At 43.6% G+C, this 12616-nt stretch overlaps 2 protein-coding genes across 4 annotated transcripts in view; both read left to right on the forward strand.

The window, feature by feature from the left end:
• Positions 1-12616, forward strand: part of CRCP (CGRP receptor component) — a 75715-nt gene that overhangs the window by 47722 nt on the left and 15377 nt on the right. The window contains exon 7 of the mRNA XM_032707525.1: positions 6312-7256. Within this exon, the coding sequence (XP_032563416.1) occupies positions 6312-6370 (59 nt within the window). The 3' untranslated portion in view covers positions 6371-7256. The remainder of the gene's footprint in view (positions 1-6311; positions 7257-12616) is intronic.
• The window catches only part of TPST1 (tyrosylprotein sulfotransferase 1), a 27993-nt gene continuing 15377 nt past the window's right edge, over positions 1-12616 (forward strand). Inside the window, exons 1-2 of one of the 3 annotated variants that reach the window (XM_032707519.1) lie at positions 1-221; positions 6312-7256. In XM_032707519.1, the coding sequence (XP_032563410.1) occupies positions 6412-7256 (845 nt within the window). In that variant the 5' untranslated portion in view covers positions 1-221; positions 6312-6411. Of the gene's footprint in view, positions 222-339; positions 453-6311; positions 7257-12616 lie in introns of those variants that run through there. The other 2 variants (XM_032707520.1, XM_032707518.1) reach the window with 2 other exon arrangements.

Genomic DNA, 12616 nt, shown 5'->3' on the forward strand with positions numbered 1-12616 from the left:
GCGCGGCTCCAGGGGAGGCGGCGGCGCGGCTGGTCCCGGTCCCGGTCCCGACCCCGGTGCCTGTCGCGATCGCGGTCCCTGTGGCGACCCCGGTCCCTGTCGCGATCCCGCTCGCTGCCCACTGCGATGGTGCCCGAGCGGAGCCGCGGCGGAGGAGGGGCGGCGGCGCCGCTGCCGCGCGGCTCCAGCCCGGCGCGGGGGCGGCGGCAGCAGCAGCGCAGGTGAGGGCGCGGCCGCACCTGGGGCGGGCGGGGCGGCCCCGGCAGCCGCCACTCCCCGTGCCCGCCCTGCCCCGCCCGTGCCGGTGCCGTTGTCAGTCCCGGCCGGGCTGCGGCGGCCGCGGCCTGAGGCGGCGGCGGGAGCGGGTCAGTGCCCGCGGGGCTCGGGCCGGGCCGCGCTCCCGCAGGATGCGCCGCGGGGCCGGGGCGCTGCTCCCCGCGGATCCCTGCGGGGTAAATCCCAAAGTTTCCGTGCGGGGCGGGAGAACTCGCTTAGGGGAGCGCCCGGCGCTTTGTTCGGCGGCGGAGCGGTGCCGGGGCGGCTCGGAGCGCCCGCGGGGGGCGGCGGGGATGGTACCTGCGGATGCGGCGGTCGCGGGCGGCGGGTCGGGGAATGGGCTGGGTCGGAAGGGACCGGGAAGCTCATCTCGTTCCAGCCCCTGCCACGGGCAGCGACACCTTCCCCTAGCCCGGGTCGCTCCACGCCCCGTTAGATTTACAGCTTTGCAGCCGTGGACTTTTCTGTGCCGCTCAGCTGGAAGCGGGTTCGCTGCTGGCGTTGCTGGAATGAGCCCGTTTGCCTTTGCTCCTGGGAACGCGTTGTGCAGATTTCTGTCGGTCTGTGCCTTTCCGGCGTTGTGAAGCAGTTTGGTTCTCTGCAGTGCCTTACCCAGGGAACGGGGTGCTGAAATCCCTCTGCGGAGCCACAGCACGTATAGAAGTGCTCAGAGCGGTAGCTCATCTGCTCTTAGGGTGCCACTGACTTTTTTCGTCTTTTTTCCCTTTCTTTTTCCTTTATACGTAACTTAAAAGAGCCTGAAGCCTCTGTGTGTTGCCAATAAAATTCCTCTCGTTGAATTGTTCTCAAGCAGTAACTGTAGAACTTAACAAATGCTGTTTATTCTTGCATAACCGGGAGCATGTTGGTAACTCTTTTTTGACCATCCTATGTGCCAATACAGATAATTTGCTGTATGTGCCATATATGTAAGTAGAGCAGAATGCATGGAGTTATTTTCTTTAATTTGAAGCAGAGCTTTTTAATTAGCTGAATTTTAATTAGTTGAATTTTAAGTGCTTTGATAACCTTATTGGCTGTTTTGGTATGTTTTTTTCTAATGGTTGTTAAGGAAACCTGTAAGTGTTGCTAAATTCAGAGGAAGGACAAACACTTCTGAATTTCTCTGCACACACATATGTGTGTATCTATTTATCTGACTAATGGAGGATTATGCAGAAAGCTAGATTTAGGGGTGTCTTTTTGAGGGGGATAACTGGTAAAAGGAAAGTATACAGCTTTCTTTATCTCTTATTGATTATAGGATGGAAATGCATAATAATGCATAAAAAGCATATTTGTTTTTTACTCTTTGTAACACGATTGTACTAGAAATTGTGGAATTATCACACAGTTGTATGTGTTATTCACCCATTATGGAAATTTCAGATTCAGCAATAGGGTACAACCATGAAAGTTAATCTGGCCTTTTAAATTTCTCAGAGCCTTAGATTTAAAAAAAAAAAAAAAAAAAAAAGGCAATCTTGAACCTTATAGGTTCAAGGGAATGCAAATGTGTGAACAGTATTTCTAAAGTTCCTACAGTTTACACTCTAAGGGAAAGTTGTTCACACATCTGCATTCCCTTATCTTGTCCACCTTTGTTCTGTCATTCTAGCTGTGAAGCTGCTCTTCAGGAAGACTGGCTTCACTAGGTCTGCTGTCTTTCATCCCAGATGCTTTCTGCCACTGGTTAGTTCTTTGTGCACTCCTTATTTCTTTGTGGAGGTGAATAAAAATTGCTCATCCAATTTTATCATCCTTTTTTTCCTGTATGACTAATGAGAGGAGAAATCTGGGGGGAAACAGCTGCAGGGCTTGAGAGCCATGAACAGCTAAAGATGGACTTGCTACTCAAGGCTTCTTGATTTTTATTTTTAGCTTTGAGTATTTTGCTTGGGATTTGCTTCCTTGTGCTGTTCTGTGACTGGTGGTAACAGACATCCAGTCTTTGGGGGAATCATTAAGGTGATTGTGCAAACACTGCTTTGAAGGGATAAAAATGCTTCCTGAATACTCAAATTATTTTTGGAGCAGTCTTCTAAATGACCTGTGATGGTTTGGGTGGCTCCTTGAAGTGGCCTTCTGAGAATATTTCAGTTGTGTTCCCTGGTGTTGTGCTGTACCATTATCATGGAACTGTTGGCTTTCCTGTGCAATCTTCTTTGTGGTGAACACACACAACCATCCAGAAACAAACCAGTTCATTGAAGGAAAGGTGTTAGGGAATTCCTTTCATTAAGGAATGCTGACAGACTTAACACTGTGTGCAACTTGGACTATTTGATCAGCTTAATATAGAACTTCCTCTAAGAAATATATGATCTCCAGTTTTCTAAATGGGTACTATTTCAAAGATGATTCTTGAGAATTCTCAGTAGTTGCTGCCTTTCCAGTATGTATTTTTTACATTGTGAACTATAAAGGAAAGTTGTTCAATGCACTTGGGCAGCTGCAGGAACAAGACACACTCCACAAAAATCTAAGCTGTACCATCATACTTGCCCTTCCTAGAAGATGATCCTGTTATCAGAATCTGAGCCAAAAGCTTGAGACATGGAAGCAGAGGACAAGCTAATCACTGAAAAATGCTTTATATATATGTAGAGTTGGAATTTTTTTTGAGGTGGATAATGCCAGTGTTGCTGTCCTGTCAGTTTAGCCTTGGAAAAAAGCTGTCTGGTTGAACATGAGAAGGGAGGTCCCTTTCCAGCCTCCAAAGTGAAAGTTTGAGCTCTGGAGCTCAAGAGGATTCCTCGTGACTGGGTGGTAAAGGAACATCTTTTTTCCTCTGGCAGGAGATGCTTTAAGCAACAACAAGACCCAAACTGTTCTAACATAAAATACAAATGAATGATTTGCCTTTTGACTAAGCTAAAAATCTTCAACATTTTTTGGATGAACTCAAGGGAAAAGGTCTTGACCTGCTGCATGCAGGGGGAGGGAAGGAGAATGAGTGTTTGCAGCAGAAGGAAACAAAGCAGTCAGTTTTGCTTTACTAACATCATCTAGTGGCTGACTCATAGGCCTGACTTTTCTGGGCATAAAACTCAGTTACATACAATTCTGCTTGGCTGCACTTTCTTGTGATGAAACTTGTAGATCCTAATTCTTTTTTTTTTGAGTTACACTTAAATTTTTCTGGGAGTTCTTTTTAGTCTGTCATTTGAAACTTGCTGCCAAAGGCCTCTCTACCATTGTAATCATTGTAATCATCTGCAACTTCCTCACTGTGTCGTGTGTGTTAGGGGGTTGTGTTTGTTTTTAGTGGGTGATTTATGGGTTTTGTTTGGTTTGTTTTGAGGTATTTTTATTAAAAAGTTGTCTGTGCTTGTAGGCTGAGTGGCACTTTGCTCTCCTTAGGTCATAGTTGGTAAAAGCAGTATTTCAAAGCTCTGCTTAAATGCTGACAAGGGGTTGCTGATTGCCTTGTTGTGATTTTTTGAATGCTGTCAGTTTAGTTACTGTCAACAGCAGAGCATTAATAACTTCTCTAATCCTTCAGGTTGACAGATGTTCTCTAGAGCACTTACTCATGGGGAGGAGGGGGAAGGTGGGGTTTATTTACAGGCTGCTAGAAGGGCAGTAACTTCCATATGTCATATTTATCCCAAAGAGCTTTACTTGTAACTTCAGGCCCAGAGGGGAGTTTGCTGGCTCATAGAATAGATTCATTTGCTGAGAGGAGCTGTTTCTGACCACTCCTCTCTTTCTTGACATACAAAGCCCTGGTCTTGCCACAGTTTATGGCTCCAGGTATTGATTCCAGGCAAAAAAAAACCAATACAGAATTTTGTGGAAGAGTTTAATTCTGGTCCTTTATGGTCTCACAGCCTTTGGCATCTTTGAACTTACCCAAACAAGTTACTGCATCAAATGAAAGTATTTGTGGTTGATTGATGTGGGCTTTTTTGTCACGTGGGTGGGAGTTTGGTGGTGTAGGTGAGTGGTCAGTACTCAACCCACTCACAGGCTACAAGGCTCCTTTGCATTCCCAGCTGGAATTGTGCCCAGCATGAGTCATCATTTTGCTTTACCCAACCTGTGAGTTGAGGATTTCAGCCTTCAGTCTCCAGGCTTTCCTCCAATACTGCTGGTTGTGAAAGCTGGTGTTGGTTTTGTTCTGCTTTGGAGTGATATTCTGATAGAAATGATCAGAATAAAGCAGTGGATGCCCTCGGTCTTGCTACATTTTTCTCTAATGATCAGTTACCAGTTACTTTAGAAGAACATTAGTGATTTCAAGGAGTGGTTTTTAGTTTGGAAGATGGAGATTTTTGTGGAAGGTTTTTAATTTTACAGAATTTACTCAGACTGAGTAATGTTAGGGATTGTGTGAAGTGTAAATATTTGCAGGTCTTGTGTGCTCTGTGGTAAAACACTGTTTCAGTTGTGTTAACTTTTCTCTTGAATGAGTACTGACTTTTAACTAAATCTTTACTGTCTCTAAAGAATTCAAAGAGATTCTGTGTACTTTTTGCTAATTTTAAGCAGAACAGTTTCACCTTCCCTAACTGTAAGTTAGGTCTGCATGCTGAATCTTTCAAAAGAGAAACTTTCTGATTCTTGGTGCTATGGAAGTATTGACTTCATGGTCTACTTTTTTCTTTCTTTTTGAGCGTTGTTCAGATGACCTCCACTTAAATTTCTGGAAACTTGGGGTTTTTTTTTTAATATTCAGATATTTAAAGTACAGTTAAAGCCAGCTCTTCAGCAAGGAGAGCTACGTAAGTAGAATGAAACGTGTTACAGAGGGTGAATTGTTTATAAGAGCCGTATTCTGGCCGGAGAGTGTGGGGAGCTCCTTGGCTGCTTTACAGAGAAAGAAGTGAATTAATCTTCAAGCTATATTTCCAGTTTAATTTTGGTAACAAAGACTAGAAGCTGAACTTTGAGTGCAGCATTGTGACAGCTGTTGGTTGGAATAAAGTTTGTTAGTGTGAAGGGGTGAGACGTTCTCGTGCAGGTTGGTGACTGGCTCTCTCGGATGGAAAATTACTGCTGTGACAGATGCCTGCATGAGGAATTCCTGCCTTTTTTCCCCTTGCACTGCTGTGGTGCTGAGTGGGAATTGGGTGCTCTGCCTGTGTGGCTGCCCAGCCTCACAAACAGGGGCTGTGGAGCGCGGGGGGGACAGGGCCTTGCGCAAATCCTGACTTCAGAGTTAACGACTGGATCGGCGTGGAGGGAAAGGTTAAGTGGGTAATGCTTTGGAGGGAGTAGGCACAAGGGTGTTCTTCAGTCAGGGATGTGCTGTGCCTTGCTGACAGAGATGGAAAAGCTTTGAGGAAGCCAGTCATTTAAAAAGTTGGCGGTACCTCAGCGCTTGGAGATCCTCACAATTAAAAGCATCTGTGATTCATACTGTTCACGGAGCTATTCCCGCCCTGAGCAGCCAGCTCGTACTTGAAAATTCAATCAGAGTACCAATTTTGTTTGAGTTCTGAGAGGAGGAGTCAGTTTTCAGCCTATCTTATCTGAAAATCCAGAGAGGTTGAACTACAGAACACAGGTAAAATGACTGTCTGTACAATTATCTTTATTTTTTTCTAGGCATCACAGTTACAGGTTGGCAAGAACAGATTGAATCATCCAGGCAGCAGAGTAGCAGATTTATGTAAGCCAGTGTTGGATGTAACCCTCTGGTATTCACTGTAGGACACGACATATTCTTAATCCTTCTTGTAAATGTCTACATCAGAATTCAGCAGACAGACATTTAAATCTTTTGTTTCTATCTAAAAATTTTATTCAGACTCTAAGACATGTCCAGAAATCGTCTAATATAGTCTGGTTTTTTTTCTCATTTGTAAAAATTGAAATTACTTTTGAATAATGCAGTTTTAAGAAGCTGAACTGAAAAAAAAAAAAAATAATGAAAAACCTTGGGTTTATTTTGTGTATCTTGGGGTTTCAGCCTTAATCTCATCTCATTACAGCTTGGAGAAATAATTGCTGTGTTGATTTATTGTAGTAGTTCTTAACAACATTCTAATGGGTTTTTTTTTTCTTTACTTTTTCCTCCCCTTTGACAGACCTTAATTTATTTCGGAGGATTCCCATGGCACGTGAACTAGAAGATAACTCAGACTAGGTGGTCTCCTTCCTTTGAAGTGACACGGTCTTTAACCAAAAATGGTAGGAAAACTCAAACAGAACTTGCTGCTGGCGTGCCTGGTGATCAGCTCGGTGACAGTGTTCTACCTGGGCCAGCACGCCATGGAATGTCACCACCGGATCGAGGAGCGCGGCCCGCCCGGGAGGGCGGAGAGCGTGAGGAGCACGGCGAGAACCGCTCCCGGTGGCAACGCCAACAAAACCTTTGCCTACAACAAGGACATGCCTCTGATATTCATCGGGGGAGTCCCTCGCAGCGGCACCACCCTGATGAGGGCCATGCTGGACGCCCACCCGGACGTTCGCTGCGGGGAGGAGACGAGGGTGATCCCGCGGATCCTGGCGGTGAAGCAGATGTGGGCGAGGTCGAGCAAGGAGAAGATCCGGCTGGATGAAGCCGGAGTCACGGACGAGGTTCTGGACTCGGCCATGCAGGCGTTCCTGTTGGAAATCATCGTCAAACACGGCGAGCCCGCGCCCTACTTGTGCAACAAAGATCCTTTTGCTTTAAAATCCTTAACTTATCTTGCTAGGATTTTCCCCAATGCCAAATTTCTTCTAATGGTACGGGATGGCCGCGCGTCAGTGCATTCCATGATATCTAGGAAAGTCACAATAGCTGGATTTGACCTGAACAGCTACAGGGACTGCTTGACCAAGTGGAACCGTGCTATAGAAACCATGTACAACCAGTGCATGGAGGTTGGGTTTGAAAGGTGTATGCTGGTGCACTATGAGCAACTTGTGTTGCATCCTGAAAGGTGGATGAGAACTCTCCTGAAGTTTCTCCGCATCCCGTGGAACCAAGCAGTGCTGCACCATGAAGAGATGATTGGAAAAGCAGGGGGTGTTTCTCTCTCAAAGTGAGTATGAACGTTCCTCCTTTACCCTGGGTTGTTTTAAGAGTTGAAATAGTCCCGGTTGTAACTTGTTTTCAGTTTTTACATAGCTGATGATGCCTCAGGAAGCTGATTTATGATGCATCTGGAAAATAAGAGTCACTGTTAACTAACAGTTTGCAATCTGATTTGTTCCACTGAACAACTGTCCCATGAACATGTGTATGGAGCATATGAACAGACTTCTAATGGCCAAGTCTAACTTGACTTTGGATGTCTAATATCAACTTTGCTTTTCTCTCTGCCCCACAATAAACCTGAACTGCTTTCTCTAGGCTGGTGTTATCCATCCCAGCAAGATCACCCATCTGATTTCAGGAGCAATGTTGTTGTCAATGCAAAAATGGCCTTTGAGTTATATTTGCCAAGAACAGACTCTTCCAGGAAACTTGAGAAGCTGTTCCAACAGAATAGAAGGCAGAGTTGGCCTGCTCTTCTGTTGGCAAGTGCTCCTAAAAGGACAAGCATTTTGATGAAAATTAACCTTGTTGTAAGCAAATCTCTCTCTATTCTGTTCAGCCATCTGTGCACCTGATTGAGCTGCTTTCAGAAACCAGTCCAGCTCTGCTTAGAAAACCTAGATGGGTATTGTGAAAAGAAAATCTATTAATTCTCTAGTTAAACTACTCTGGTTTCTTTGCCACTGTTTGCAGCTGAACAACTGAAATACAGAAGCTGGCTCATCTTTACATTGAGAGGGAAAGGTGTCAATATTTGACTCTCTTCCCTGTTTTTGCTGTGGCAGATGCATCTACCAGGTTGTCTTGTTTAAATTTCTAAAATATTGATTAAAAAGCCCTATTCCAGCAGCAAATTAAATTACTTGGCTTCTGTTTTTTGAATATTCCTCACTGGCCAAGTGCTTCTGAGTCAGAGGCACCTTGCACAGCAAGCAGGGTGTGCTGGGCAGAGACATGTCTGACTGTTCCAGAGTGGGTGTATTCTTTGTAAACTGCAGTTTTATGAAATACAAATTGTAAGATTTTTTTATTTATTTTTTTTTTTTTTAATTTCATACCTAGGAATGTGACTGTGGATTTTCTGATATATTGTAGGGGCGTATGATTTAAATCATAGAATTGTTAGTGGTTACAATGAGAACTTAAAATTCAGGTAATAGTTATATACTTACAGTCTGGAGGTTTTACATCACCACCACTGTGTTCCCAGAGCTATCAGGAAGGGATCTCACCCCTTTTTTTTTGGCAGTGTTGTCTGGTAGCAGATTGGAGGCTTCTGGAAGTGTTAGCCTGAAGCACTGCACTGTTGTACCTCCCTGGAAGATGATCTGCTTGGGAATTCTCTGTAGTTACCTGTCTTTTGTTGCTTCTTCACAGTGGCAGCTGAGGGGGGAATAATGTTACATTTACTGATGTAAATGGATGGTTGCCAAGTTCTGTTAAGTGTCCTGTAGAAAATAACTATTCATAATGCCATCTCTAGTAAAATATTACTCCCTTGCAGCTTCCAGATTAGTGTTTTTAAAAATTAATGAACCTTTATACTATAAAACTCAATAACCTTGCTGAATTCATACAGTCTCAAGTAATATTTCTTGCTAAATGTGGTAGAATGTGATATGAGGAGTTGGGAATACTTGTTCATGGTTCTAAAAATTACAAAAATGGGCTGTTCAAAGTAAAATGTGGCTTGATGTTTATTTTTTTTTTAGTAAAACTTTCCAGCTTAAGACAAATGAGTATGGATGTGTTCTTGTGATCCTCAATTCAGTCTGTTCACCGAATTCTTTATGCTTTTGTTATCTCTCATGAGATGATATATGACAGTAATTTCTTATTTCAGAAGGCTCTGGCAATAGTGGAAAAAGAATGAGTTATGAGTGTTATGTCTGTGGTGAGTTTTATCTAATCAAACAGCCTGGCAGAAGGTGGTGAGATTCGTTTTTCAGTTGCTGGAGACCTTTATGATTTGATAATGATTTCAGTGACTCAGTCTTTTGAGGGCTGCAGAAAAACCAGTGCATGTGAAAGCCTTGAACTTAGATGCCTGTGTTGTGTAATTATATGATACCAGTTGAAGTTGTGCAGGGGGAGCCTGAGATTCCTCACTTTGATGTTCTTGTGCCAGTTAAAACCTGCTGGTTTTGGCATCCCCAACCCCAAGGGGGGTCCTTGCCCAGAGCAGGGGGTAAGTGCCCAGGGGAATTACTCTTTGAAGAGATGCTTGGTAAGTAATTTACTGAGAACTTGAGAGTCTGCCACAGCTTATCACATTTTGACAGCTGGACAAAATACACCCTTGTGTTGGTTTTCCTTCTCTCCAGTTGCCTTTGGCCAAGTCCTTTAAGGCCTCAGGTGTGTGTGGCTCTTACTTTTTGGATCAGATTCTGACCAACGTTGCTCTCTTCTGCCTCCTTTCAGCTGAAACAACAGAATCTGCAGCAGTGGAGCTTCACATTCCAATTAGTGGCTTTCTCCCACCTCACTTTCCAAAGGGACAGTGCTGGAGATCAGAGATAATTAAGGAAATGCAAAGTGCTGCTGTCTCCTGCAACTCTGTCTTCTCACAGAGCTTTATTTTACCATGTGCCTCATACCAAGTGCTCCAGGCTGTTTAATAATAGCATATTAAAATTAGAACACTCAAATCATATTGCAGTTTTTACTGACAGGAGGAGGAGATCACAAATAGCAAATCCCCTCTGTTGAAATGGGATGTTCATTTAAAAGATGTCACCGTGTAGGCCTGGCCTCTGTCACGTAGTGGGGAACAATATGAGAATCTTGATAAAATTAGTTCCCTGGTTGTCAGCAAGGTATTAGGTAGGGTAGAAAACCTCTGAAATCAGAGAATGAACTACTATTATAATCTGCAAAGGGTGTCATACTGTGCAAAGGCTTAAGAAGACAAGCAGAGACACTGCCTTAATCATCTTTTGCTCACCTTTAAGACTTCTCAGACCTTTCAGACAGGCTCAGCATCCACTTCAGAGGCATAGTGTGGGTCCAGGATCAGATGCCTGGAGGTGTTTTAATTGTTGGAGGTTTTCTTGAAATTAAATCTGTCAAGAGTTTGTTGTCTTGAAATATTTAAAAACATTTTGAGAAAGAGATCCCAGATCACTAAAATACCTTTATGATGGTGCTGTTACCTGCTAACAAAAAGGAAATGTTTGAGAATGTTTTTCACTCACTAGAAATCAAAATTAATGCTTTTCAAGTGAAATCTGTGTCAGATGGAATGAGGCTGTAGGCTGCAAGATGTTTTCTATTCAGTTGTGTATAGAATTAAACTGTGCATGCAGGTTGTTTCTTTTCCAGAGATGAGCCAGCCCCTGGATTGCAGAATTCTTCCAGCAGTGAGCTGACTCCACTTTTCTCTTATTGCAAACTCAGAAACTCTAATGCATTATTCTGGTAATAGCAGTAGGAGATAGCAAACAGCCTGGATTTAAGATTCTGACTTCATTTGTTCCCCTGGCTGCTTGATTTGAGGAAACTTTTGGCTGCCTCACTCTCCTCTTCTGCATGTGTTTAGTAGTCCCTGCTTTTTCTGTTGCTGATGCAGCCCTTCCCTCACTGTTGTTCTGTTGTACTTAGGATTTTTGCCCTTATTTTGATTTTTGTCCAGCTGCAAGGACTGCAAGGGTTCTAGATGAGCACCACAGCATTTGCAGTAGTGTGAAACCTTCTGTGGTTTGAAGTAATTGCCAACGTGGCTGTTGAAGGAATGTATTATGGCTGGACTACAAGCTATAACTAGTATTGTTAATAGAGCTCTGGCATTTGCCTCCTAACTGAAAGCAGCTGTGCTGACCACTGATGCAGAGAAATGTCAACCCTTTTATAGCAATTTTTATTAGGCTTATAATGGAAATAGCTGTCTAGGCAAAATTACTTCACAATATACACTGTATTTAATACATACCTTTCATTTGATTCTGGTACAGATGCAGAATTACTTGGGATTAGTCCTGTGTTCTGTCCTACCAGCTGCTTCCAAAGCTGAAACTGTTCCTGGGATTTTCAGTGGAGCCTGGAATCACTGCCCAGCATTTGCCATAGACACACATAACAAAAATTGCCAAGACTTGATATATTTCCTTGTTTTGCTGTTTGGATTTTTAGGTGTTTTTCTCCCATAGCCCTCAGAAGTTTTTTATCTGAAGAACCTTTCCCTCAAATTGTGTTTTCCTTTTCTTCCCACCTTAACTGAAAGGACAGAAGAGGATTTAAACAGCCCAAATGGAGTGGTGTGTTTCTGAGTCAGTGCCTGGGAGCAGCTCTGTGTACTCCCTGCTTCTCTCTTCCCTGCTATTAATCACCAGGAAATGTTTCATGCTGAGGGTGTTGTTACCAAAGTGGGGGCAAAACACACACCTTGAAAATGTGCTTTTACTTCAGGATGAGGTATCTATATGTGTACAAATTTAGGTCCAAACTGATGTACAGCACCTGCTGTTTTGGGGTTCCATCAAGCTGTTAGACAAGCCCATTGCTTGGTTCTCACAGCATCACCTTTATTTTAAATGGTCAAATCAGTCTGCAGTTTTGGTGAAGGGATTTTGGGCTTGGCTGGCTCAGTCTGAGGACCACAAATCTTACATTTTTCAAACACCTAGTGATAATTTTTTCCTGAGGGTCCCAGCCTCCTTTTCCCCTGGACTCGCGACTGTTGTGGTGCTTTTGCCTGTGCCTTGGTACTTTTAACTTTGGAAACTCAACTCTTAACAGCTATTTGCTTGCTAATTTGATGCTCATCTTTTAATGAGAAGGATCAAAAAGGCAATGCCCAGGCTTTTTAGTTTTCCATACAGACTTGGGAGCCTTCAGGGAGGCTGAAATTCAGTTGCAACTCCCTGGTCCCAAAATCCCCTTCTGCATTCTGGCCTTTGGTCTGAGTTACTGATAAGGGTTGAAGTGACTAAGGCTGAAAAATCTGGGGGTTGTTTTACAGGTGTTCTTTTGTTTGTCAGGCTCTTACTCATCAGCTCCCATTAAACACCTTTTGCAGCAGTCTGAGGGCCAAGACATTTTCCCTGTGGGTGACCATTTCCCTGTCTGGTTTGTCCTTTGTTGATTGTGGTTAAAGTACTTCAGTTACTGACCTTCCAGAAGTGTATGACCTTCCTCTAACCTGGAAGAATTTTAGTTATGATGATGAGTAAAAAAGAGGAACAAGGTAAAGCCTGGTGTTAAGATCAAACTGAGTTAATGACTGGCAGACATACACAGGTTGTTATTTAAGGCTCTCATTCTTGGTGCCCCTGTGAATGGGATGCCTCTTGTTATTGATTTGTTGTTGGTCTGTACAACAATTCTTCAGCCTCTTCTTGGGCTCATGAGGTTAATTTGAGAACTGTA

This window comes from Chiroxiphia lanceolata, chromosome 20 (assembly GCF_009829145.1).
Source record: "Chiroxiphia lanceolata isolate bChiLan1 chromosome 20, bChiLan1.pri, whole genome shotgun sequence".
In the NCBI taxonomy this organism is placed as follows: domain Eukaryota; kingdom Metazoa; phylum Chordata; class Aves; order Passeriformes; family Pipridae; genus Chiroxiphia; species Chiroxiphia lanceolata.